The sequence below is a fragment of the Canis lupus genome, chromosome 36, assembly GCF_011100685.1.
Source record: "Canis lupus familiaris isolate Mischka breed German Shepherd chromosome 36, alternate assembly UU_Cfam_GSD_1.0, whole genome shotgun sequence".
Lineage (NCBI taxonomy): Eukaryota > Metazoa > Chordata > Mammalia > Carnivora > Canidae > Canis > Canis lupus.
Window position 1 is genome coordinate 19262297 of NC_049257.1, and position 27552 is coordinate 19289848.

The 27552-nt window shown below is 36.4% G+C and overlaps 1 protein-coding gene and 1 long non-coding RNA gene across 7 annotated transcripts in view; one reads left to right on the forward strand and one right to left on the reverse strand.

Annotated features, from left to right (window-relative positions):
* CHN1 (chimerin 1) overlaps positions 1 to 27552 on the reverse strand; it is a 205298-nt gene that overhangs the window by 154304 nt on the left and 23442 nt on the right. The window contains exon 1 of one of the 6 annotated variants that reach the window (XM_038584895.1): positions 2157 to 2228. The exons of the other annotated variants lie outside the window; for them this stretch is intronic. Within the exon in view, the coding sequence (XP_038440823.1) occupies positions 2157 to 2220 (64 nt within the window). The 5' untranslated portion in view covers positions 2221 to 2228. Of the gene's footprint in view, positions 1 to 2156; positions 2229 to 27552 lie in introns of those variants that run through there. 6 annotated transcript variants of the gene reach the window in all.
* Positions 137 to 26541, forward strand: LOC119877899. Its single transcript, XR_005384753.1, has 2 exons — positions 137 to 249; positions 26318 to 26541. It is a non-coding gene; the product is annotated as an uncharacterized LOC119877899 (long non-coding RNA).

The following is a 27552-nucleotide window of genomic DNA, read 5'->3' on the forward strand; positions in this document are numbered from 1 at the left end:
TTCACCATGGACCCAGAGCTTGGCCCAACCAAGGTTCCTGAATGAAATGTGAACCAAACTTGGAAAGCCCTCCTTTTTATAACTCAAGTTTGGCCTCTTATTAAAGACCTAAGCGATGTTTCCTCTAACCAATTTGGCAGACCTAACAAACAGACTGCACAAAGTCTTTCTGCTTACTCAAACTTTTCACTCTACACTGGGAAACAAAAAGCTATACACAGGAACTGGGTCACTCAACTCAATTCAAAGGTAAGGACCATCTTTTTCCAACCTATTTTTTTGTTCTAAACAGCAAGTTATATCTCTCTGAGGTTTTCTCTTTAAATAATCTGATAATTTCTAATACTGTTTATCCTAGCATGTTGGCACAGTAAGTCCTCAGACAGGCCCACTTAACCACATGCTTTCTGACAGAGAACTTCAAGAGAAGATTTAACTCCTGCCAAGCCTCCCAATAACATCTCAACATTTTCAAATGGCTCTCATTTGGATTTTGTTAGGTAAACAAAATAAATTCACCTTTAATAACAGGACACATTTCCTAAAGCTCTCTACCACAAAAACAAGAATACACAATATTCAACAATACCAAAAAAGTATATCCTTCTACTTGTCTCTCTATAGCTCTCACTTCTAAAATCAGACTGCAATGAGTTAACTCTTTATGAAGTCCTTGTAATTCATCCTTAAAAGAATATACCATGTGGTATAAACATTGAACCACACATATAAAAAGAATATACCTGATTAACACTTTTCCAAATTCAACAATGGAGACTTAACCATCCAGAGCACTTGAAGTTACAGATATTAAAAATGTAATCACATGAAAACTCTTGGCAGAATTTTTGCTTTTTATAAATAGAAGTTCTGGAAAATAACCAACTGAAACTATACTTTTAGTGGGGAGCTTCCTAGACAGTCATCTATGAACCATAACTCTTGTCTCAAATGCCCTCATTTCCTTCAGTCGAAACAGTATACAGTTGACCCTTGAACAACATGGGTTTGAACTGCACACGTCCAACCACATGTGGATTTTTAGGGGATCAATACAGTATATTACTGTAAATGTATTTTCTCCTCCTTATGATTTTCTCACTAACAATTTATCTTCTTTAGCTTACTTTCTTGTAAAAATACAATATATAATATATATAATATACAAAATATTTGTTAATCAACTATGTTATTAGTAAAGCTTTATAGTTAAGTTTTGGGGGAGTCAAAAGTTACACTCGGATTTCCAACTGTGTGGAGGTGGGGGAGGTGGGCACCCCCAATCTCCTCAATGTCTAAGAGTCCACTGTATATCCTCCTTGTTCTTTCCTTACAGGAAAAGTTGCAAACGATGTTTTTCCCTTTGCTATTATGCATCCTTTGAGACAATTATTCCTAACTCACGTATTTCCCATACACCAACACAGATTTACAGCAAAAGGAATCTATTGCCATATTCTCTGGCTTAGGAGTTGCACTAGAATGTGTTTATTAGAATGTGCATTTTTGGACACAGATTCACGTAAGAGTTAGGATTTCCCAATGATGAGAGTCAACATGTCATTTTGCCAGCAAGCACTGAAACAGAAACCTTTCAAGTCTTGCCTTATGTCAATGTTTTCAAGCTTCAAGAGGACAGGTACTCAGAACAGAGGATATACTAACCCTTAAATGAAACCCTATAGGGAAAAGAGAGATAATGCTTCCATTATTAATACTTTAACATGACAGATAACTGAGATGGGAAAAGATCACAACATATCTCATCACTGATAATTTCTTAATGTACTTCTTTTAAACTGGACTTCTCTTAGAAAACCAGTCATTTAAAACAAAACAAAAAACCCAAATGAACAGTGGATTGTGAAGAACACAGAGAAATTTGCTTTAGATTTCAAGATGTGGAGCCAAATGTGGAATAAGGCAGCTCAAAGCTGTAGGAAAGGAAGCAGAATCAGATATGGAAGCAATATTGTGTTAACCACAAATGAGCAGAGTTGGATCATTCTAAGCACACGCTAACTGTCCCAAGGTATAATAAAATGCTCAGCATGTTTTAATTAAATGTGCTTTGACTGCACACATGACAGTAGAAGCTGCCAAGAAGCAAAAACACTTTTTGGAAATGAGACTTTGTGCTCTGAATTTATAGGTACCTATTTTTCCTCCTTTGAGAGCAGGACCCAGGGTATGAAACCTCTCTCTTGTCAACAGCTGCATCCAACAAGGCCTAAAATGAACATGTAATAGACTTATTTGTCTTAAAAGTTCCTGCAGTGTGAAGATATGAAGAGCACTACCTGAAAGTATAATAACAAAGGCCCACCTTTTCTCAATTCTAAAATCCATATGCTTTGAAAAGTAAAAGTATTTTTATAACTCATTTGGCCAACACACACTTGTCTGACCTGAACCTAAAAGCATTTTCATAATTCTTTATAACGCATTCAATGGCAAAAACCTTACCTGAATGGATATAAGAATATTTGCAGTCCTTACTTACTCCGTTGAGTGTGACTGTTCATTTGTTTCATTGCAGAAATATCAATGGGTGATTACAGAGTGCTAATCTCAGACAATGCTGGGGGGTTAGAAAATATATATACACAAAATCTATTACCTTCCTAAAATCTGAAAAATTCTGAATTCTACTGCATATCTGTTACCAGAGGTTTTGGATAAGGGCTTAGAGATGCACTACCTTTATTAATATTTATAACTGACCATGTTAAATCACACGTCAGAACATGACACTGTTCTGCTAGATTCTCCCCAATGGCTTCCTGTGTCACTCAGACTAAAAGCCAAACTCTTTACTGCTGCCTACAAGACTGCTACTCAAAGTGAAACACAACATTGACATCAGCTGGTAATTTGTTACAAATGCAGAACCACAAGACCCAATTCCCTTCTATAAATCAGATACTGCATTGTCAAAAGCCCCCTAGCTGATGTGCACGCCCGTGATTCAGAAGCACTGACCCCCAAGATACTAGAAGACCTGTCCTTACCTTGCAAGGTCCTACTTCTCTCCCCTCACTGCACACTCCACTCCTCCTCTCCAGTCTCTGGTTTCCTTGCCATTTATTAAACATTCAAGAAACACTTCCAGCTAACTGCTCCCTCGGACTGGAATGTTCGCCTGACTTGCTCCCTCACCTATTTCAGTTCTTTACTCAAAAGTCATCTTCTAAATGAGGCCTTCTCTTCACTATCTAAAATGTTCAAAATACCCTGGCAATTCATATTCTTCTGTTTTCATTAGTTGTCATACTTTTTCTCTTTAGTACCTATCACTATCCAAAATATGAACATTTTACCAAATTATGTTGGCTTTTGTTCGTCTCTTCCCATTAGTATGTAAGCTTCATGAGGGCAAAGATTCTTGTCTATTTTTCACATTGCCTGGAACAGCGATTCTCAGTGTGGTCTGTGGACTCCTGTGGATCAGTCAGACTCTTTCAGGGGGATACACAAGATCAAAACTATTTTCATAATTATACTAAGAAGCTATTTGCTTTTCTCACTATCAGTGCAAAAGCTGTGGAGGGTAAAACTGCTGAGCTTTGGCACAAAACAATGCAGGAGCACCAAACTACAATAGCTGTCACTGTATTCTTCACTGCCACACATACTCAAGGCTTAAAAACAAATTTAGTTTCATTTAAAAATGTCCTTGATAAAGCAGTTTAAAATGCATTAATTGTACTATATCTTGACCCTTGAGTATGTGCCTTTTTAATATTCTGTGTGATAAAACAGGAAGCGTGTATAAGGCATATCTACAGTATGATGGGGAAAATATGTGAGATCATTCAAGTTGTGAACTGGACTAGCTGCAATTTTCATAAACACAATTTCACTGGAAAGAATGACTGACGTACTATGTCTATTCAGACCTGGATATCTGGTAGATATTTTCCTGAAAATAAACAAAGTTACCTTGTCACTTCAAGGACAATAACTGACAATATTTATTACCAGCCATAAAATCCAAGCTTTCAAGTGAACATTAAATGTTGGAGAAAATGGGAAGCCTGGATGGCTCAGCGGTTGAGCATCTGCCTTTGGCCCAGGGCATGATCCCGAAGTCCTGGGATTGAGTCCCGCGTCAGGCATCCTGCATGGAGCTTGCTTCTCCCTCTGCCTGTGTCTCTGCCTCTGTGTGTGTGTGTGTGTCTTTCATGAATAAATAAACACACCAAAAAAATTTTTTTTGGAGAAAACTGGGCAGCCCCGGTGGCCCAGTGGTTTGGTGCTGCCTTCAGCCCAGGGCGTGATCCAAAAGTCTTGGGATTGAGTCCCGTGTTGGGCATCCTGCATGGAGCTTGCTTCTCCCTTGGCCTGTGTCTCTGCCTGTCTCTCTGTGTCTCTCATGAATAAATAAATAAAATCTTAAAAAAAAAAATTGGAGAAAATTGTATCACTACCATAAGCTTGACACTTTGTTAATATTTAAAGACTTTTCTGATAAAATGGATAGTGATATTAAAGAATGTGATTTTTTAATATGTTGTATAGTGAAATGTGCTAACATCTGTAAGATCTGCATAGCTCATTGAGCTAATATTTAAGAAATGACAAAGGCATTATCATGAATAGGTTAAAGATCCAAAGTACAAGATAGACCAATGGGTTTTAATATAACAGCATGAAATTTTCTTATTTTAAAAAGATTTATTTATTTATGATAGACATAGAGAGAAAGAGAGAGGCGCAGAGACACAGGAGGAGGGAGAAGCAGGCTCCATGCCGGAAGCCTGACGCGGGACTCGATCCCGGGACTCCAGGATCATGCCCTGGGCCAAAGGCAGGCGCTAAACTGCTGAGCAACCCAGGGATCCCAATATAACAGCATGAAATTTTCAGTGATATGGTATCAGAGTCTACATTGCAACTGACCTTGAAGAAAATACCACTTGTGAAGTTTTAGTGTAGTATCAAAGAATAATCACAACTATTTCAAAAGATTACTAAAATACTTCCCTCTTTTCCAACTACATCCTTGTATAAGGTCAGACTTTCTTCATAGACTCTAATCAAAACAACACATTACAAAAATAAAAAATTAAAAAAAAATAAACACATTACAACAAATGATTGCAGATACAAGTTTTCTTCTTTTTAGCCAAACACCAAGACTTTGAAAAAATGTAAAAGAATGCCACTCTTCTACTTTAAAAATAATTATTTTCATAAAATGTTATTTATGCTAACATGTAATAAGTTTATTATTATTTTTATATCAATTGATAATTTTTTTAACTTCTCCATTTTATTTTCAAATACAGTAAACAGTAATACATATAACCCACATAAACAAATGTGGGTTTGTCCTTAGGTTCCTACATAATGTTTAAGAGTATCAACAGGGGGGGTGGGAGTGAATGGGTGACGGGCACTGGGGGTTATTCTGTATGTTAGTAAATTGAACACCAATAAAAAAAAATAAAAAAATAAAAAAAAATAAAAAAAACAAACAAACAAACAAAAAAAGAGTATCAACAGGTTCTGAGATTAAAAAGTTTGAGAACTACTGGCCTAAGACAATAACTAGTAGATAGCATAAATTCTGTTGCATGAACACTTTACAATGTGCTCGGTTCTTGTTAAATGTTTTGATACTTATTTCATTTATGCCTCAAAAACAACTTTATAAAGTGCTGTTACTATCACCGTTTTATAGGTAAGAAAACCAGTACTTAAGAGAGATGAAGGCATTTGCTTAAAGTCGCAAGCAGTAGAATCTGCACTTGAGCTGAGACTTTAACTCCAGATCATATGCTCCTAGCCACTACTGATACTATTATAAAGGTATGCTAGGTTAGAAACAAGACCAACAATGCAAAGCCAAGTGACTGCACTTAAAAATATGAAGGCACTAAGAAGGAGCAAAAAAAAAGGGAGGGGGGATAAATGCATTGGGGATTGAAGGGAGACAATCTAAGGAGGTTTGTGTGAGGAAAAAAGCTAGGACAACTTCTCAGAGGCAGAAGGCAAATGTTTCAGGAAATATTTCAAGGGTAGCCTACAAGGGTACAACAGCTATCACAAGTTGTTGAACAATAAAACCCTGAGATGTATATTTAGCTTCAAGACCAGCTTCTAAGGCTAATAAATCCCTTACGGTCAGATTCATTCCTGACACTATTAAAGTCCTCTTACTGCTATTGGTTTCCCTGTAGCTCAAGCTTGAATACAACTTTCTTTTTTTTTTTTAAGATTTTATTTATTTATTCATGAGAGATACAGAGAGAGAGAGAGAAGCAGAGACCCAGAGGGAGAAGCAGGCTCCATGCAGGGAGCCTGATGTGGGACTTGATCCCAGGACTCCAGGATGACGCCCTGGGCCAAAGGCAGGCGCTAAACCACTGAGCCACCCAGGGATCCCTTGAGTACAACTTTCAGTTAAATGTTAAGGATGTTCTTTGGTTGTCACATCCAAATAGAGTTTCCATTTATCAACTTTGGTTGCTGCTACCTATCAAAGTGAGCTAAATTGGCTGGCTCAGTTGGTAGAGCATGGGACTCTTGATCTCAGGGTTCCAGGATCAAGCCCCATATTAGGTGTTGATTACTGAAAAATAATTTTTTTTTAAGTTAAATCTATCAACTCCAAGAAGTGCCTCCCTCTGAGTCCTACAGAATGGTGATTTCTTAAAGTTCTGTCATCTTGATTGGATTACTGACAAAAAGGGCATTTAATATCTGTATTTTACGAAGGAGTCCTGTAAGGTCAAGAACAGTAATTCTTTCCCAGCTTTGAATTTTCCTAAGCTAAAAATTCCTGCAAGAACATGCAGATATACTTTCTACCATCTTAAAATTTCTACTTCTGTAATATTTAAACCATTAATCACTTTTGCTAGGGATGATTTAAAAAATGAGTGATCTAAGACTAGGCAGGAAAACAGAAGATGAAGTGGGTGGTGCTTGAGCAGTAGTCATGGTTCAGCAATGCAACATTCAGACAACAGCAGAGGTTAGGACAAAGAAAACAGTGAAATCTTAGAACTGTTCTCCTCGCTCTATTGGGAGGGAGGTCATAAAGTCAGGTTAGAGTGTTCGCCTATGTATTAATGTGTTCAGTGCTGAGACCATGAAGAATTAAACTAGACAGCGCTATCAGAGAGAAGGTTTGAAAATATGTTTACAATATGAACATGGGAAAAAATAAATTTACAAGCATATTCTCAAAATTTGAGGAGATCCTGAAAAGTTCCTAGGATGTAAGAATATAAAAATAACTGATATTCTCTTTCTCTAGTCTTCTATCTTCATTTTATTTCAGTTGACTATAAAAAGAAAATTAAGTGGGCTTTCATAGCTTCACTAGTGATCTAGGATTATCCTAAAACTAGAATCCTTCAGTTCCTCAATCACAAATTCTTCTACATGGGACTAAAAGTCTAAGGTCAGAAAGAGAATACTGAATAACAGTGATTATGCTCAGTGGTATTTTCCAAAGTTGAGTGGGATGCTGTCCAATGATCACGCCTCCTTCCACCACAGCCTATGCTTCAACATATGGTATATAGAACTGTAGTGATTCAACATTTTACTGGATCATGAAACAGAAAATATATATATGAAACACAGTTATTAGTATTTTAGATTCCACAGAGCACGGCGGACTTGCTGCATGACAGCAATGGACCAACTGATGCTGCTCAAAGCCAAATCCCAAAATACAATTTTCTTAGGAAGAGCAGAAACCAAGAACAGAAGCTGACAATATACCCGCCAGCGTCTGGAAAATTAATGACTAGAAAAAAAGTTGCTGGATATTTCTTTATGAGTCTCTCAAACACTCAAAAGAACAAGGATGGCTGGATGTTTCACCCTTGGGTACTCAGGAAGAAGAGGAATGATACATTGTCTGCCAGGCACCTAAGTTTCTGATGGGACAATGAGGACCTGCCTCATTGTGCTACTAGCTTTGGCAGTACTGGTTGGTTACAAGTGTGGGCTCTGGGTGCTTGGAAACCTGCCTCTTCTACTAGTACTTACTAATTGTGAGTCTCACCCCCGGCAAATGAATACTAGCTGTCATTATTAGCAATAAACTTTTAACCTGATTCCTGAAGTATCTGACATTAAGGAAATTTCTAGGAAAAGAAATGTGGATGTCACAGTAAGATTTTCATAGATAATCTTCAGAACACATAAGATGCCATAATCGAAGTCACTACATAACACTCCTTTCCGTCACTCTGCAATGAGCATTTCTGAAGCAGTAGAGCATCTTCTACAGCATAAGTGGCTAACAGTTTAACAAAAAGTGACTATCTGATTTGGAGTCAAAGTTGTCTAATTCCATTCCGGCCAACATTTATCTGATATCAATCCCCATGCACATGACAATCATATATTTGACAATATAGAAAATATATGCCACTATATGTATACACAATGACGATAATATCCAAGTACATAAAATCAAGCATGGGGCACAGTGGAAAATCAGGTATTGATCAAAGCTGTATGGAGAAATGTTTGAGTTAAAGCAGCACACAGACACAGCTAGAACTCAGTGAATTCCTACCAGCTCCGATGGGAAGTGAGGACTCCTATCATGTAAACACAAAACCTAGAAATTTCTCAAGGTACCATCCTTTAAATGTCCTTAAGTAAAAAAAAAATATCATGTCTTTTTTCTCCTCAATTCTCCTTCAGGATTCAGAAAGAATACTGAGCCAAGGCTCACCACACTTCACACATGAAATGTGACAGTCCAATAGTTTTACCAAAATGGAAGCCAGATAATCAGTTTATTTTAAAATATCTAAACAGAGTCTTCTTTTAACTCCAGACTTGATGCAGCTTTCTAATAAGCAATATTATTTGTGACTGAAAAAGCAGACTGAATGATTTATGTCATACAGCTGTGAACAAGCATTTTGTTTGAAATACCGTCTGCATGCTTTACTGCACTGACATTATTAGAATGCCCTCAAGGATCCTGAATACTACGGATTGGAAAACAAAAGGTCATTGTCACTGGAAAATGAAAAAAGACTTATCTGATTCAAACCAACATCAAGCACAGAGAAATGACAGCAATGGAAAAACACTTTCATGTGCCTTTATCAGTCTGTATGGGAGAATTATTTATCTCTAATAAGACTTAAAATTCTTGTGATATATCATAACAAAAGTAAATGTTTTTTTTTTTACAGCTCACAAATGACAGATCAAATTGTTTTCTCATAAATTTTCAAATATTTGGTATACTTTTGAAAGTCAAGCAAGTCAAATAGTCAAATATTACTATTTGCTGATAGTAAATATTTTCCCAACAATAATGAAATGCTCAAAAATAAAGGCAAAGTAATATAATTTCATTCATATCATTAATACATACACATATGTGAGACTGGATTCTTTCATGCATGTTTTATAGATAAAAAAAATTTCAGAAAATCTGAGTTCTTGATATAAAACATGTGCTTATAATTTTAAAGAAAATTCTCTATATTTTCTATGTAAACAAGCCATAAAAAAATGATAAAAATGACAGGTAACATATTGACACAAGCTAAACTGTCCACTGCGCATTAACTATTGTAACAAACTTGCCTCATAGATAAGGAAGAAAATTTCTGCATTTTACTGGTAAATGCAATATTTTTTGAAAGCACAAGAATTTCTAAGAAAACCCCTGGTGGCAAACAAATGCATATTATTAACCTTACCATTTTATTCCTCTACTACTCAGCAGTAAAATGCTGATGCGATCAGAGCAAGTTAAACAAATAAATAAATAGGTATATATATATATTTATAATACAAATACAAGTCTTTCCTCTAAAAGAAAAGGGTAGGGAAGCAGGGGAAAGAGTTCTTTTTTCATCTATTGGAGAACCCAATTTTCATTTCCGTGAATTTTTTTTTTTTAAGATTTTATTTATTTATTCATGAGAGACATACACACAGAGAGAGAGGCAGAGACACAGGCAGAGGGAGAAGCAGGCTCCATGCAGGGAGCCCGATGTGGGACTTGATCCTGGGTCTCCAGGATCACGCCCTGGGCCAAAGGCAGGCGCTAAACCACTAAGACACCCTTTCTCATTTTTTTTTATTTTGAAAATATCCAAATCTATAAAAAATTGAAAGAATAGTACATTCTTTACTGCATCTTTCATCTAATTCACTGATTGTTAACCCATTTGCCCATTTGTTACTTCTATACTCTTCTCCCTATATATCCCTAAAACAATTTCAGATAAAATTTCACTCATAAATAGTTCAGCATGTATATCCTGAAAATAAAAACATCCTCCTACACACAAATAATGCTGTTATCATACCTAAGAAAGTAACCCTTTGTAAGCTAGGAAAAACAACCATCACAACAAACAACCAAATCAACCAAAAACCAGGACCCAATTTACTATCTGGGTCCATGAAACTTTTTAATTTTTGTATATTTAGGTCATTTTATGAATAATTTACCAATTCAAGACTGAAATGATAGTGAAAAACAACATATTAGAAATTTAATGAAAATTTAACATGCAAACCCAAATTTTATTCTGCATTTTTCTGTTTTGAATATACCTTAAGCAGACATCACTCTTTGAATACAACCAATTGCTCACTGGCAGTCATACATGAACGTACATATCCATGTTAATAAATACAGAGTCCAGGTCTCAAGTACATCTCTAAAAGAATTTGTCTTATCATTGTACTGGTTCTTTTTCTGGTACTTGAATTGTCAAAATGCAGTATTTCATATTTTAAAAACATCTTAATGTTCTAGTTTATAACTATTTCTGGTTTTTCCTCTTGCACCTACATCTTCAAAACATAGCACTTTTGAAAAATCAGCTGGCTCATAATTTTGCTGAAGAGAAGAGAGTAATCTTCTTTGCTCCATAACTGCAAAACTTTTTAGATTCATAAAAACTAATTAAAGTGACCAGTCCAATAAACTGATCATTCCTACATCATCTATTTCCTTCCTGTCACTTCTGTACACACACCTACCACAGGCATATGTCCACATAAAAACTGTATCAGGTATATTTTTGTGCATAAGCCTCAGGGTAAATGAAAAAATAATGTCCATTGTCCTATTAGCAGAATGGGATAGGCCAGATTCTTGCTACAAAATATGAAGCAATGAAATTCTTCCTATTGAATGACTAACTGGATATGAACACGTTATTTCCTTTTTCTTTAGATACATACTGTTCATCATCAATTCTTGAGTTCGAGAAAATGCACCTAACACTTTAGTTGGTAATTGTTTTCTATAAGGAGCCAGATATTTTCAACTTTGCTGGCCAAACCACCTCTCTCAGCTATGTAACTCTGCCTGCAGAGTGGGAAAGTAGCCCTAGACAATATATGAACAAATGGGCATGGCTTTCACAATAAAACTTTACTTATGAAAACAGGTAGTAAGGGGCAGCCCGGGTGGCTCAGCGGTTTAGCACCACCTTCAGCCAGAGTGTGATCTTGGAGACCCAGGATCAAGTCCCACGTCGGGCTCCCTGCATGAAGCCTGCTTCCCTCTGCCTGTGTCTCTGCCTCTCTCTCTCTCTCTCTCTCTCTGCGTCTCTTGTGAATAAATAAATAAAATCAAAAAGAAAAAGAAAGAAAGAAAGAAAACAAGTAGTAAGCTGACTTGCTGACCCCGGATCTTGGATATCATCACTTGATAATTCACAGTCTGAGATTTCTTCTGTATGATAAATTTAACCATCACCACTACAGTCTGGAATACTGTAGATGAGCTGTAGATGAGCTGTAGCAGAGCTCATCTTCTTTCTATCTATTACAAAATGTCTTCCTCTGTCACAATGTTTTGCTCTGCCATTATGTGCAGGAAATAGAAAAGTCTACATTTCTAATTATGTTCAACGATGTGTGTTCAATGAAGTGTATTCAATGAAATTTTAAAACAACACAACTACAAAGATAGCGTCTCCATACCTTCTTTTGTACCTTCTTAAAAGACAACACAATACTTTGGGTAGCAAAGTAAGGAAACTGGACAAAAACAAAGTAGTGAGCATGTATACCACAACTACAGTGTTCTTCTGTTTTCTTATTAGAGGTTTTTTTTAGCATAATTGGGAATAACGGAAAAGTAATGATGAAATAATTCCTAGAATGATAAAGTGGCAAAATGTTTTCAGATACAAAAAAAAAAAAAAATCATAAAAACCCCTTAATGTATCTGAGATTTATATGGTGGAAGCCTGAATGGCTCAGTGGTTTAGCGCCGCCTTCAGCCCAGGGCCTGATCCTGGAGATCCGGGATTGAGTCCCACGTCGGGCTCCCTGCATGGAGCCTGCTTCTCCCTCTGCCTGTGTCTCTGCCTGTGTCTCTGCCTCTCTCTCTCTCTCTCTCTCTCTCTCTGTCTCATGAATAAATAAATAAAATCTTAAAAAAAAAAAAAAACCCATATGGTTTCTTCTTGCAATATGGTAATTGCAAGATATTGTTTTATTTTTTAAAAAGGTAAAATTTCCTTCATTCTTTAGAAAACCCCTAACAAATAGATCTTCTCAAAAAAGAAACCCCAAAATTAATATTGAATAAAAGGGACCCTGATGGTAATCAAAATTTAAACATACCATCAAATATACCCAATTACATGAAAAATGTCCTTTTTTGTTTTTTGATACAGGATCCAATTAAGGTTCACACATCACATTTGGTTGCCTTATCTTTAGGCAAGAACACTTCTTGCTCCTCTACCTTTTTAAAAAATCTTTCATGACAATGACATTTGTAAAAAAAAATCAATACCATTTTTTTTATTTTGAAAATATCCAAATCTATAAGAAATTGAAAGAATAGTACATTCTTTACTGCATCTTTCATCTAAATTCACTGATTGTTAACCCATTTGCCATTGACACAAGCTAAACTGTGACACAAGCTAAACTTGTAGAATGTCCTCATCCTATATTTCTGTGATTATTTCACCATGATTCAGATCAGAACCTGTTATCTAATTTTCAAGTCCCTTGTTCAAAAATGAAGAATTTCAAGATGGCAACAGCAGAGCATTAAACCAAAGGCAAGGTTCTTCTGAGTGTGGAGGAGCCATGTCCAAATATCCACAAAGCCAGCCAGTATTCAGGGAAAGCATTTCTGCAAGCCTACTACTGCAGAGATGATTTATACTCACCACTGCATCACATTAGGAGATGTGGCCATTTGATAAATATTAATTCTAGGCTTCAAATCCATCTCTCATCAGTTCTAGTTTATCATTACTTCTAGTTCTTTTTCTTACAATGGCATTTATTGAAATGCAATAAAGATTCTAGATTTCAAATACATCTTAATAAATTCTAGCTAGTGTGAAATGTAACTAATGATATACAATAATTTTAAATTGTTCTCAGCATACTATCTCTTACCCTTCCATAGTGACTACACTAATAAATTCATAAAATATAATATAAAATGGCTTTAAAATAGTCTAGAAATCAAAATGATAGCCAAACTTTTAGTGACTCAGAGAAGAAAATCTTTATCACTTTCAAACAGATAAAATCCCATTCATCTACTCATCAAACATGTATCAAGTACCAACTACAGATGAGAGCTAGGGCTAAATTAGAAATGAATGTGAATAGAACACAATCCTATACTTGAGAATTCCATAGCTAAGGCCTGAAAAAAGACATTAAATAATCACAATGTAGTTTGAGATATGTTACCACAGAGTTGCTAATGGATACCAGGTGAGCCAATTTCAATCCGACTTTGCCATTTACTAAATTTCATGAATGTGCAGTGTATTTTAGGATTCGATGGGATTACAATGAAAGAGGACGAGCTCTGGAAACAAAATAATGAGAGGTATTATCAACCATAATAACTTGTTCTTGATAAATAGAATAATTATTTCATTTGATTAAATGGGAGGTATTCTGGATAATATGCTAAGTATATTATTTTCATAGAAGGCAGGAACAACCTAATAATGTCACTCAAGCTAAAATCACAGGCCTCTCCACTCTTTTTTCTCTACAGTCAGCCCAGGAAACCCGCCCGCTGACAGGTTCTGGTCACCTGTATCCCACAGGGTACACAGCAATAGTTAGGCTGTACAGGTTTAGCAAGGCACCTCTTTTTAGAGCAATTTTATGCCAAGATTTCTAATTTTGGAATGTTTGTATTCCCAGAGGATTCCAGCTCTTCCCTGGAGAAAAGGGAGGTTACAAAAGCCCTAAGGATAGAAATGCTTCTGTATAAAAACATAACTGGGACCACTCGTACTTTTATGTTATGGTGGTATTATTCTTGCTTTCCCGTGTAAGTGAACAATAAAAGCTAGTGCTCTGAAAACAAGACAGGCTGGTAACACTGACCAACACCACCTCTGCTATCTTCAGTCCACCAAGAGAGCAGGAGCACCCAACAGCAAGATTTAGAAGAAAAATAAAGTTTTCACCCTAAGTATCCATGTTCATTTTGTTTGCTTATTTACTTGAAACAAACAAATGAAAACCCTCCCAAACTCCCACACATCAGTCCAATTTCCTGCTGCTACAACTACAACTGATCAGGTTTATAAACACTGCATTTAGCCCCACTTCTCTGACATTCTGAGTTCCCAGAACATAAAAGTACTTGAAGTCCTATTTCTGCAGGTGAAATTTTACAGTATTTATTATGATTTTAATTAAAAAAAAGACTGTTCTCAAACGGGGGCATGATTTTTTTAAAGAGGATCCATAATTAAGCTTACTGTGCATTTGGAAGTACAAATGATCAGAAAAAAAATTTAGATAAAGTATATCCCTGGTTTTCTGATGGTGATTAGGATGTTATGTTTTTCCTCAACCACAACTAATGAATCAGTCATGATTTGTACTCATCATCTCACAGGCATAAGATGTACTAAAAAATGATTTTTAAAAATTTAAGATTTATTTATTCATGAGAGATAACAGAGAGAGAAGCAGAGACACAGGCAGAGGGAGAAGCAGGCTCCCTGAGGGGAGCCCAATGTGAGACTCGATCCCAGGATCCCAGGATCACGCCCTGAGCCAAAGGCAGACACTCAACTGCTGAGCTACCCAGGCGTCCCTAAAAAATGATTTTTAAAATGGTCAAATCGTCGTGAACAAATGAACCTAAACCTTCATATTTTTAATATACAGATACTCTTCAACGTAAGATGGTTCACCTTAATGATTTTTCAACTTCACAGTGGCAGAAAGCAATCTGCATTCAGTAAAATCAAACTTTCAGATTTGAATTTGGATCTTTTCCCGGGCCAGCCAGGTGTGTAGGACCCTCTCTTGTGATGCTGCACAGTGGCAGCCACAGCACCCGGTCAGCAAACAATCAGGCCGGGCAAAGAACCAATATGCTTACAGCCATTCTGTTTCTCACTTACGGTACAGTATTCAATAAAGTACATGAGATAGTCAATATTATAAAATAGGCTTTGTGTTAGAGGATTCTATCCAACTGCAAGCAAACCTAAGTGTTCGGAGCACATTAAAGGTAGGCGAGGCAAAGCTATGACATTAAGTATGTTAGGTATACTCAGTGAATTTTCAACCTCTGATATTTTCAACTTGTGATGGGTTTATTTATTTATTTTTAAGATTTTATTTACTTATTTATGAGAGACACACACACGCACAGAGAGAGAGAGAGAGGCAGAGACACAGGCAGAGGGAGAAGCAGGCTCCACGGTGGGAGCCCAACATGGGACTTGATCCCAGGTCTCCAGGATCAGGCCCTGGGCTGAAGGCGGCACTAAACCACTGAGCCACCCAGGCTGCCCAACTTGTGATGGGTTTATTGGGAACATCATCTCATCATAAGGCAAGGAAGATCTGGATAAGAAATAGCCGCAATGCAGCTATCACTCATGTCGTGGTTTGTAATCATATAAATTTGGAAGGCAAAATTCCAAAGATATTTTGCAACTAAACAATAAATACATTTTAGCAAGTAACAATAAAGTAAGAAGCTCGACCACAAGCTAATTTTACCAATTTTAAAACTGTTTAAAACTTCCCTAAAGGTCAGTTTAAGAATCACCTTGAATGTAAAATTTGGTCAAATTTTGTGTTTTGACTATAGTTGAATCCACATGCGGCAAAAGGAGGGAACCAAATTCAAGAAAGCTTCCATCAGCAAATGACATGCTTTCATGTGCTCAAATACCTCCTTACACAGCTGGCTGAGGAAGAATCTGGCTCTTTAATTTCAAGTTGGAGAATTTTAATAAGTTGGTCTTTGTTCATTTACTTATAATAATAACATCTATGTAGACATGTCATTTTGCAAAGTGCTTGATGATAGAGCAAGAGTTATGAGAGCAACTAAAAAATTCATGGGCACATATCCAGAAACTGGGCTAAAAAGAAGACAGGTAACATTGTGGACGATTGTCAGCAGCAAGGGCACTGAGCACCCCAGAAGCCACTGTATCTTTCACAGAGCCACTGTCTTCCATCACTGAAAGTATTCCTTGAACAAATATTTTTGAGAAAATAAAAGATGTTAACCTATGAATAAGTGACTTGCAGTTTTCCATACAAAAAGCAGTTTAGCTTCTCAGATGACACCTATTGAAACTGTAAGTGAAGCACAAAAACAACATCTGAGCTCCTCAGCATCCTTCCTGCCCGAACACATCTCACAAAGCAATACAAAAATTCATCCCATTTGAACATGCGTATATGAATCTAAACGCTCTTCAATTCAATGCAGTTTTCCAAAAGTGACAATTCATTTTTTTAAATATTTCATTTAAATTCAATTTGCCAACACACAGTATAACACCCAGTGCTCATCCCATCAAGCACCCTCCTCAGTGCCCATCACCCAGTTACCCCAATTCATCAGCATTTTCTCCGTTAACTAAAGAAAGCACTGGTAGATGCTTCTTTTCTAATATGGAAAAACATTATATGAAAAATGGACAAATTATGGAGAATATCAAAATTCCCTAATTTTTAAGATAACATTTAGTTCAAAGAAATATCATGCTTTTAGTTGTATCAGTTTATGACACAGAAATGTCCCCCAGCAAACTCTAACCCCAACGCATTTATCCTCCTCTGCCACTGGTGACAAGTGTGAAAACATGTGTAAGGTTATGTTGTTTGTTGTAGACTTTTCCTGTAGGCAACAGCACATAGCATGGGGCCTGCTTCTCCCTCTGCCTGTGTCTCTGCTTCTCTCTCTGTTATCTCTCATGAATAAATAAATCTTAAATTTTTAAAAATCATTTTTAGTACATCTTATGCCTGTGAGATGATGAGTACAAATCATGACTGATTCATTAGTTGTGGTTGAGGAAAAACATAACATCCTAATCACCATTAGAAAACCAGGGATATACTTTATCTAAATTTTACAGTATTTATTATGATTTTAATTAAAAAAAAGACTGTTCTCAAATGGGGGCATGATATTTTTAAAGAGGATCCATAATTAAGCTTACTGTGCATTTGGAAGTACAAATGATCAGAAAAAAATTTAGCACATAGCTTTGGTACTAGTATCTTTCAGGAGTTCAAAATAGTTTTATACCATGAAATTCTGTTCTTATCATTTAAGAATGTATTTTAAAAATACAGGGGATCCCTGGGTGGCTCAGTGGTTCAGCGCCTGCCTTTAGCCCAGGGTGTGATCCTGGAGTCCTGGGATCGAGTCCTGTGTCAGGCTCCCGGCATGGAGCCTGCTTCTCCCTCTGCCTGTGTCTCTGCCTCTCTCTATATATATCATGAATAAATAAAATCTTTAAAAAAATAAAATAAAAATACAATGTTCTCTTATAACGTTCTCTTACATACCAAAAAAAAAAAAGTTAAAAAAAAATGGGTAAAGCTAGCCCCTACTAGTAATGGAAGGATAGTGATAAACTCTGAGGCCAGATGAGACAGACCGAGGCCCTCCAAAGGGGTCTATCTAGGATGCTCAGTAATGTTCATTCCTTGATAAGAGTACTAGTCACACAGGTGTCTTCATTTTGTGGTAAATTACCAAGCTTAGGACTCCTGTATTTCACTTATTTGTTTACTTATTTGTGTATTTTACTTAAACATGCCTGTGTATCTTCTATTTTTCCCGTTCTGTATGTCACACTTTAAAAATGAAAAAAACCCTCTTCGCCAATGACATGATACTCTACATAGAAAACCCAAAAGTCTCCACTCCAAGATTGCTAGAACTCATACAGCAATTTGGTAGCGTGGCAGGATACAAAATCAATGCCCAGAAGTCAGTGGCATTTCTATACACTAACAATGAGACTGAAGAAAGAGAAATTAAGGAGTCAATCCCATTTACAATTGCACCCAAAAGCATAAGATACCTAGGAATAAACCTAACCAAAGAGGTAAAGGATCTATACCCTAAAAACTATAGAACACTTCTGAAAGAAATTGAGGAAGACACAAAGAGATGGAAAAATATTCCATGCTCATGGATTGGCAGAATTAATACTGTGAAAATGTCAATGTTACCCAGGGCAATTTACACGTTTAATGCAGTCCCTATCAAAATACCATGGACTTTCTTCAGGGAGTTAGAGCAAATTATTTTAAGATTTGTGTGGAATCAGAAAAGACCCGAATAGCCAGGGGAATTTTAAAGGAGAAAACCATATCTGGGGGCATCACAATGCCAGATTTCAGGTTGTACTACAAAGCTGTGGTCATCAAGACAGTGTGGTACTGGCACAAAAACAGACACATAGATCAATGGAACAGAATAGAGAACCCAGAAGTGGACCCTGAACTTTATGGTCGACTAATATTCGATAAAGGAGGAAAGACTCTCCACTGAAGAAAGTCTCTTCAATAAATGGTGCTGGGAAAATTGGACATCCACATGCAGAAGAATGAAACTAGACCACTCTCTTGCACCATACACAAAGATAAACTCAAAATGGATGAAAGATCTAAATGTGAGACAAGACTCCATCAAAATCCTAGAAGAGAACAAAGGCAATACCCTTTTTGAACTCAGCCACAGTAACTTCTTGCAAGATACATCCACAAAGGCAAAAGAAACAAAAGCAAAAAAAAAAAAAAAAAAAGAAACAAAAGCAAAAATGAACTATTAGGACTTCATCAAGATAAGAAGCTTTTGCACAGCAAAGGATACAGTCAACAAAACTAAAAGACAACCTACAGAATGGGAGAAGATATTTGCAAATGACACATCAGATAAAGGGCTAGTTTCCAAGATCTATAAAGAACTTCTTAAACTCAACACCAAAGAAACAAACAATCCAATCATGAAATGGGCAAAAGACATGAAGAGAAATCTCACAGACGAATACATAGACATGGCCAACATGCACATGAGAAAATGCTCTGCATCACTTGCCATCAGGGAAAAACAAATCAAAACCACAATGAGATACCACCTCACACCAGTGAGAATGGGGAAAATTAACAAGGCAGGAAACCACAAATGTTGGAGAGGATGCGGAGAAAAGGGAACCCTCATACACTGTTGGTGGGAATGTGAACTGGTGCAGCCACTCTGGAAAACTGTGTGGAGGTTCCTCAAAGAGTTAAAAATAGACCTGCCCTACGACCCAGCAATTGCACTGTTGGGGATTTACCCCAAAGATTCAGATGCAATGAAATGCCGGGACACCTGCACCCCAATGTTTCTAGCAGCAATGTCCACAATAGCCAAACTGTGGAAGGAGCCTCGGTGTTCATCGAAAGATGAATGGATAAAGAAGATGTGGTCTATGTATACAATGGAATATTCCTCAGCCATTAGAAACGACAAATACTCACCATTTGCTTCAACCTGGATGGAACTGGAGGGTATTATGCTGAATGAAGTAAGTCAATCGGAGAAGGACAAACACTGTATGTTCTCATTCATTTGGGGAATATAAATAATAGTGAAAGGGAATATAAGGGAAGGGAGAAGAAATGTGTGGGAAATATCAGAAAGAGAGACAGAACATAAAGACTCCTAACTCTGGGAAACGAACTAGGGGAGATGGAAGGGGAGGAGGGCGGGGGGTGGGGGTGAATGGGTGACGGGCACTGAGGGGGGCACTTGACGGGATGAGCACTGGGTGTTATTCTGTATGTTGGTAAATTGAACACCAAGAAAAATAAATTTATTATTAAAAAATAATAATAATAAAATAGAATTTCAGCAAAAAAAATTAAAAATAAAAATGAAAAAAAATTCCTTGAGGAACAAATAAATACGGCTCCTTACAATTCCACTGTTCTTAGTATAATAACAGTAGTCCTACTGACCATGTATGAGGAGGGTGCAATAATTATCTCAAATAGTGTTTGTTATAGGCCAAAAAATCTCAAGGACGTTCCACATATAAATTGAGCATTCCACAGTTAGAGAATAGAGAATAGAAGAAATAAATATATCTAAGTCTAGAATCAGACTTCAGAACTCATGCATTCAGAAAAAAAACAAGTCAATCAGTTGACCAACCGACAAGGTGAATCCTTCCCTTGACAATTACATATCTACAATGTCTAAAAATATGATGGAGAAGACCCATAAAGAACACATTCTAGTTTAAGCTATTTTCCTTTGTTCTCAAATGTGTACTATAAATCTAAAGACGGAAGGAAAGAAATCTACTGCTTTTTTTTTTCATCTTCAGATTTTTAAAAATTTAATAATAGAAAAAAACCTGGTGCTTAAAAAAAAACCCTACAGGCCCCAAATGAAGTCACTTGCACTAAGTACCGTCACCAAACTGAGACTCCTAATTGGAGTTTCAACCTTCCCCAAGAATGAAATCTTGATGCGTTATCAGTCTGGAATCTCCTGGTCAGCACTAGTGAGGTAATCCATCTGATAACTCCTATGGCTCCCAAAGAGAGATAACCTTGCCTGAAATAATCCTTCCCGCCCACCCCCCCCCCCCCCCCAGGTCCCTCCTGGTCCTACTCTTTCTGCCTTTAAAAATCTTTCCTCTCCTGCAGCCCTTTGTAGCTCCTTTGTATTTGCTAGATGGGATATTGATTCATGAATCTTTGAAAAAAAACAATTCGATCTTCATATGTACTCAGTTAAATTTTGTTTTTTTTTTAACCCTGGTAATGGGCACATTTGAAAGTGCAATCTTCATTTTATCAATGGAAAATCATAGCACTTTAAAAATAAAATCTTCAGATCTCAGTATTCAAAGATGCCAGGGGATGAATCAGCACTGTGTGCTATGTGTGCATCCGCTACATCTGCTCCTCTATTACATTTCTCTGACCGAGGTTTCTCACAAAGTTCCTTAGCTCAGAAACTAAGTTTAAATTCAATGTTCGCATACATTCAATGAAAATGATTGACTTTTAAAGAGACTGTGTATCATAAGCCCATTTAAGATAGATCCTGTACCAAACAGTATGATGGGAATGAAGGCAACATGAAACTGAACACTACACCCTTGATACAGAAAAGGGCAAGCTAACAAAGGAACAGCCTCAACGTGCAGCCTACCCACAGAACATATTATGTATGCTTAGCAGCCAGCACATACAATAATTGTTTAAAAAAAGAAAACGAGTGATTCTTTCTTCATATATAATAGATTCCTTCTTCCCAGACCTTTGTAAGAATGGTGAAAGAAATGACTACTTTCACAACCATCTAAAATATTTGGTTATAAGCTTCAATTTAATTTTTCAAAAAGTCTGACTTCATTTTCAACAGAAGGTTCCTTTTACTGTTCTTATTCCATAATATACCTTTGACTCTAATGCTTGGCCACTTTTATGATGAGGCTGAAAAAAAAAATCAGACCTAAACCTACAGACCTAAACTTAATTAGCTCTAAATTTTAGTGGATACACTTTCCTGTCTTAGTCTTTTATGATATAGTTTTCATTGAAATTATGATCGGGATTTCAGAAAACAATAAAAAAATATAAAACTTCCCTCAGCAAGAATAAATAAATAAAACTTGGGACACCTGGGTGACTCAGTGGTTGAACGTCTGCCTTTGGCTCATGTTGTGATCCCATCGTCCTGGGATCCAGTCCCACATCGGGCTCCCCACAGGGAGCCTGCTTCTCCCTCTGCCTATGTCTGTCTCTCTGTGACTCTCATGAATAAATAAATAAAAATCTTAAATAAAACTTCCCTTAGCAACCTCAACGTAATTTCAATATAATTCCCTTCCCTAATAATGATAATGTAAACAGTAACCATGTAAAATAAAATAGTGTTAATTACATACTAAATATACAGGGGTAAAAAGGATCCATATAATGATTGGGTGAATTCCTGCTGCCCTTCATTACCGTTCCATTTATTAAATCTCATTCTTACTTAGAAATACTAAGCTATATTCCAAGTATACCTTCCTGATTTTAAACAAACAGAACAATTATTTTAGAACAATTACTAATCACCAGATCCTTACAAATGGCAGTATTTTAAATGTTTAGAGGCTACACATATAAACTACATCTCATAAATCATATATATTCTTTAAAAATAAGTGTTAAAGGCAAATGGAATGAAGGCAGCCTTTTTGTATTACACAGATCCCAGTGTTTCCAAAATAACCTTAAAATCTTCAATAGTCTTAACTCCTGTAATAAAAATGAACACTTTTCAAAATATTAAACTGAAGCTCATCAATTTTAAAGAGTCAAGCTTTCTGAAAACCTAAACTCTAACATTTAAAATAAATATTTAGATGTTCCTTCTTACATTGTTGCTGAATTTCCTTAGAGTAAGGAAAAAGAGGAAACAGGGTGGCAAGCGCCATCTTGTGGGGTTCCTAGGAAATATTTTTACTCTATCAGTTCAGTTCCAGAAGCAAATTATTATACTTACTCAATACAGTATTTTTGAGATCCAAAATGTTTTTATTTTTTTTATGTTTTTAATTTAAATCAAAGTATTCACTAATGGTTAATTTTCCAGGGTCCAAATGCCAATAACTGTAATAAAGTACATTTGTGGACATGGGGTAAGATCTTTCTTCTAAAGCACTTGATATATTTATAGCCTAACTGTCACATTTTATCTTTATAACATCCTCAGGAATTAAGGCTGGAGAGATATATTTTACAATAAGGAAGCTTGATAATATATATACCAAAGGAATTAAACAAGCATCTAGGCAATGGAGAAGTTAGAATGAGTTTTCTGATTTTGGGGGTAGCAAAGTCATAGAACAGTGGCTCGCAAAATAGAGGCCTTTTGTTGTTTATAAAAGCTAAACCAGAAAGTTAGCAAGAATTCTAAAATTCAGGGCACCTGGGTGGCTCAATTGGTTAAGCTCCTGCCTTTGGCTCAGGTCATGATCCCAGGGTCCCTGGATTGAGTCAGGGAGTCTGTTTCTCTCTCTGCCCTTCCCCCCACTCATTCTCTCAATCTCTTTCTCAAATAAATACATAAAATCTTAAAAGAAATTTTACAGTTCAGTGGAACTAAGAAACTCCTTGTGTGTGTGTTTGTGTATGTGAGCCATGCATGTCCGTGTGCCTTATAAGTAAAAGTATACAAAGCAAGTTATAAGTTAAGGTTCATAGTATATGAAAAAAACGAAAAGAAAGGAAAGACTAAAAGGAAAGAAAATGCCCCCAAAATCATGTTTACATGATTCTCTTTAGACTTTAGAAATAGTACTATTCTAAAAATAAATAAATAAATAAATAAATAAATAAATAGAAATAGTACTATTTCATATATTAAAGAAATAATATTAATATTCCACATGAACAAGTGGCCTGGAGTTGCCTTGCCACTAGACCAAAGATGTGTTTTCTTTGCCCCCCAGAGTGTTTTTTTTTAAAGGCCCAAATTAAATCCCAACATTAAAATTGGAAATTCCTCAACATCTCCTATTGTCTGCTACCTATCTGCCCACTGAGTTGTGGGCCTCAGTTTACAATTTTTTCTAACTTCCTTAATTTTCCTCCTTAATTCTTTTTCCTGGTAATCTTTTTTTGGGGGGGGATGGAGGGGTAGTGAGGGCATAATGACATCCAAGGTCATGCTAGGGAACAACACCATCTGCTTAAGGACCCTTCCCCAATTTTCTATTTGAAAGGTACTTAATTCCAGTCCTGCTATATTGGTTGACAATGCAGCCACACCTGGAGGTTTGCAGAATATTCATCTTTTTTTTAATGCTGTTCTGAGATACAAAACTTTGAGAGAGCTTTCTGCTTTGTGAAGAAAACCCAAGCCTACCACTGGTGGGAAGAACTAGGGAGATCTGTGTTATGGTTCAACATTTTCTTTATGGGAGGGGGGAAAAGACTAAATAAATACTTGGGGGAGACTGGGGGCGAACATGACTTCGGTGAAGTCTAGGTTGATTTAAGATTTGACAACATTTTTAATTTCTATAGCTTCCCACAACTGTTTTAATAAAATTCTCCCAGAGCATACCATTTTGCTAGTATTGCTAATGATTTCTTTTTCTTATTTGAGTTTTATAAGTGATTATTTACAACATAACTACCATAATATATTTATCTGCCTTATGACAATATGATACATTATACTTCTATAGAGGCTTTCTCAAGGACTGTGAATCTTTTTATAACTCACTGGGAAATAAAATGTGAAGCTTATTAAACTTCCCCTCTTGAGTTCTTTAGAAAAGAGAAAGTATACAAAACAATAATAAATACACTGTTAAATATACCAGAGTTCACCCAAGTTTGGTGGGTTTTGGTTTTTTGGGGGTTTGTTTTGTTTTGTTTTGTTTTGTATTTTTGGTAATTAGGAAAAATTTGAGATTTTTTTGTAATTAGGAAAAGTTGGAAATAGATGTAACCTACAGAAATAGGTTTGAAATACAGAACATGACAGTTTAAAGTGGTAGACTTCATTCACTTCAGTTTATATTACCACTTCTAAGTCTGCCTTAAAATCATAAAGCTTTTAAAAAGCACTACTTGATGGTGTTTATTACTACACATTGTTGCAGAGTCTCAATAAAAAATTTAGATGAAATTCACCTACGATAAATTCTTAGTCTCTTAATCTAGGTATTGTTACTTAAATGAAGCTTAATTATACTTCCATAAGCTTTCTGTTTAAATTTTAAAATAAATGTCAACTTTAACAAATTTATACCTTGCCATCTAATTATAGCAGCTGAAAATACATAGTAAGCAACACATTAAAACTGCACATTCACTTTAAATGTAATTTTACTAGTGAAAAAACTACCTCAGAACAGTTCTTTTGCAAACTAATATTAATATAATTAACACATACTAATTTTCCTTCTTTCCTGGTAACAGAAAATAGCTCATTATAAGCCGAAAATACTGGATGTTTTCTATGGAGACCTTCAATTTTTGATTAAGTGAAAATTATTTCCAAAAATTGTTTTTCAATTTTCAAATGCCTTTGTTTTCCTAAGGTCAATTATGATACTTGAAACAGATGAAAGGAAAAAAAATTGATTAGAAGAGTGAAATCAGAAGGCACCGTGAGCTGAATGAGGTCTTGCCCCAAAGGAGTAAGTCCTAAGACCCGTGGGCAGTCAGTGCTCCCTCCCTCCCGACCAGGGTGGGACACTGGGATGAGGGACTCCCAGAAAACATCTAAAAGAGAGAGAGCAAGAGCTCCCCTGTCTGGAGAGACCAAGAACAGCAGGGAAGGGGGCGGCACAAGAAAGAGGCCTGGGTGCCTCCAGAGAACTGCAGAGCCATCTGTCTGAAAAATTGAGGATGACAGGCCTTTAAGTATTCTGCAAGTCTATAGCCATGTCTGTTTCCTTCCTTCTTTTTATTACTGTATCATTAATGTTCCTTTTTCTTGTTCTTTTGAAATAACTAATCCTTTTAATTTCGACTAAAAGAGTGAACAGACAAAAGTTGAGGATCATTTCTCATTCAAAAAGATAACTGAGGGGTGCCTGGGTGGCTCAGTGGTTGAGCGTCTGCCTTTGACCGAAGGCGTGATCCCAAAGTTCCAGGATCGAGTCCCACATCGGGCTCCCCGCAGGGAGACTGCTTCTCCCTCTGCCTGTGTCTCTGCCTCTCTCTCTCTCTCTCTGTGTCTCTCATAGATAAATAAAATCTTAAAAAAAAATAACTGAAAGTGTCCAGTCAACTTCTAAATATTGTGATGGATTAAAAAGAAAACATTTTTGTGGCTCCCATATTTAACTTATTTTGCACACATATATAATGAGCATCCTTACAACATCCAAGCCTAAGAATACTAGCAAGTGCCATCCAAAGACTCAAACAGGCTGCATCACCAAAAGCAACTTATAAGAGTCGCAAAGTCAATTTCACCAATATTTTTTTTCACAATTAAATAAACTATTGTTAGAAATATGTGAAATGTCCCATAGACTACTGACTTCCTCTTTCTTTTTGGTTTCAGCACATCTGAAAAACAACAATAGTGTAAGCTTTCTGGTCCACTGCTTTGTGCCTTCTACTCAGTAAATTTAAAGACATTGAACGAGCCATTTTTTAAATGGAGGATAATATGCAAACGTCCTATGAACCTGGCTAACCCACCACCGTCTACAAGGGAGGCTCAAACAAAGAACAGCATGCCCTCACCATCTTCTTGCTAGTATCCTGAAAAAATTAAAAAAAAAACAAAAATGGAGAAGAGATATCAAACCAGAAGTACCCAACATTCCTCTTACATTTAGTTTGGTCTGTCCAGAAGGTTTTGGTTTCCAGTTGAATACGGGACACCTAGCAACATTAAAAGGACCAATTGATGAACCTGGATGAACAAGTCCTGTGTTTGCAGATCCTGTTTAGTGTTCTTTCTCAACTCTGCTTTGAAAGTTGGAAGAAGGATAAAGAGACTTTTTCTTTAAAGAATATAAAGCAGTATAAACCCAGCCAGAGGGGTACTTGGGTGGCTCAGGGGTTGAGCATCTGCCTTCAGCTCAGGTTGTGATCCCAGGGTCCCAGGATCAAGTCCTGCATCAGGCTCCCCACAGGGAGCCTGCTTTTCCCTCTGCCTGTGTCTCTGCCTCTCTGTATGTCTCTCCTGAGTAAATAAAATCTTTAAAGAAAATCCAACGAGAATTTCACCAAAAACTTTTCAAAAAAGTTACGTTGACAAAATCAACCAATCCCTAAGTAAATATGTCCTGCCCTTAACATGCAACAATACTGCAGGAATATATATTTTTTAACTTATTTTGCATTTAATATATATATGCCGCCTCCTTTAAAGACTGAAGATAGACAACAAAAACAATCTAAGACAGATTTTGAGATATGTTTGCTATTGCTAACTTGATTAACATATTGTAAAGCTATAGGAAAGAATAATGAGTGCTCTAGGTCTCTACCCTGAAAATTGTTAAACTACGGAAGTACCAGGGCACCTGGCTGGCTCCACTGATAAAACAAGTGACTCTTGATATCCAGGTTATGACTTGAAGCTCCACACTGGGTATAGAGATTACTTAAAAATAAAATCTTCTAAAAAAATTAAAAATAAAGAAGTTAAGTACCATGGTTTAAGAAATATTTATTCACTTAAATATTTGTTGAGCACTTACTACATGTGAAGCACTATGCTAAGCACTGAGGACAAAGTAAGAATGAATGAGTCTTACCTGACAGAAATCATCAGCCTAGAAAGAC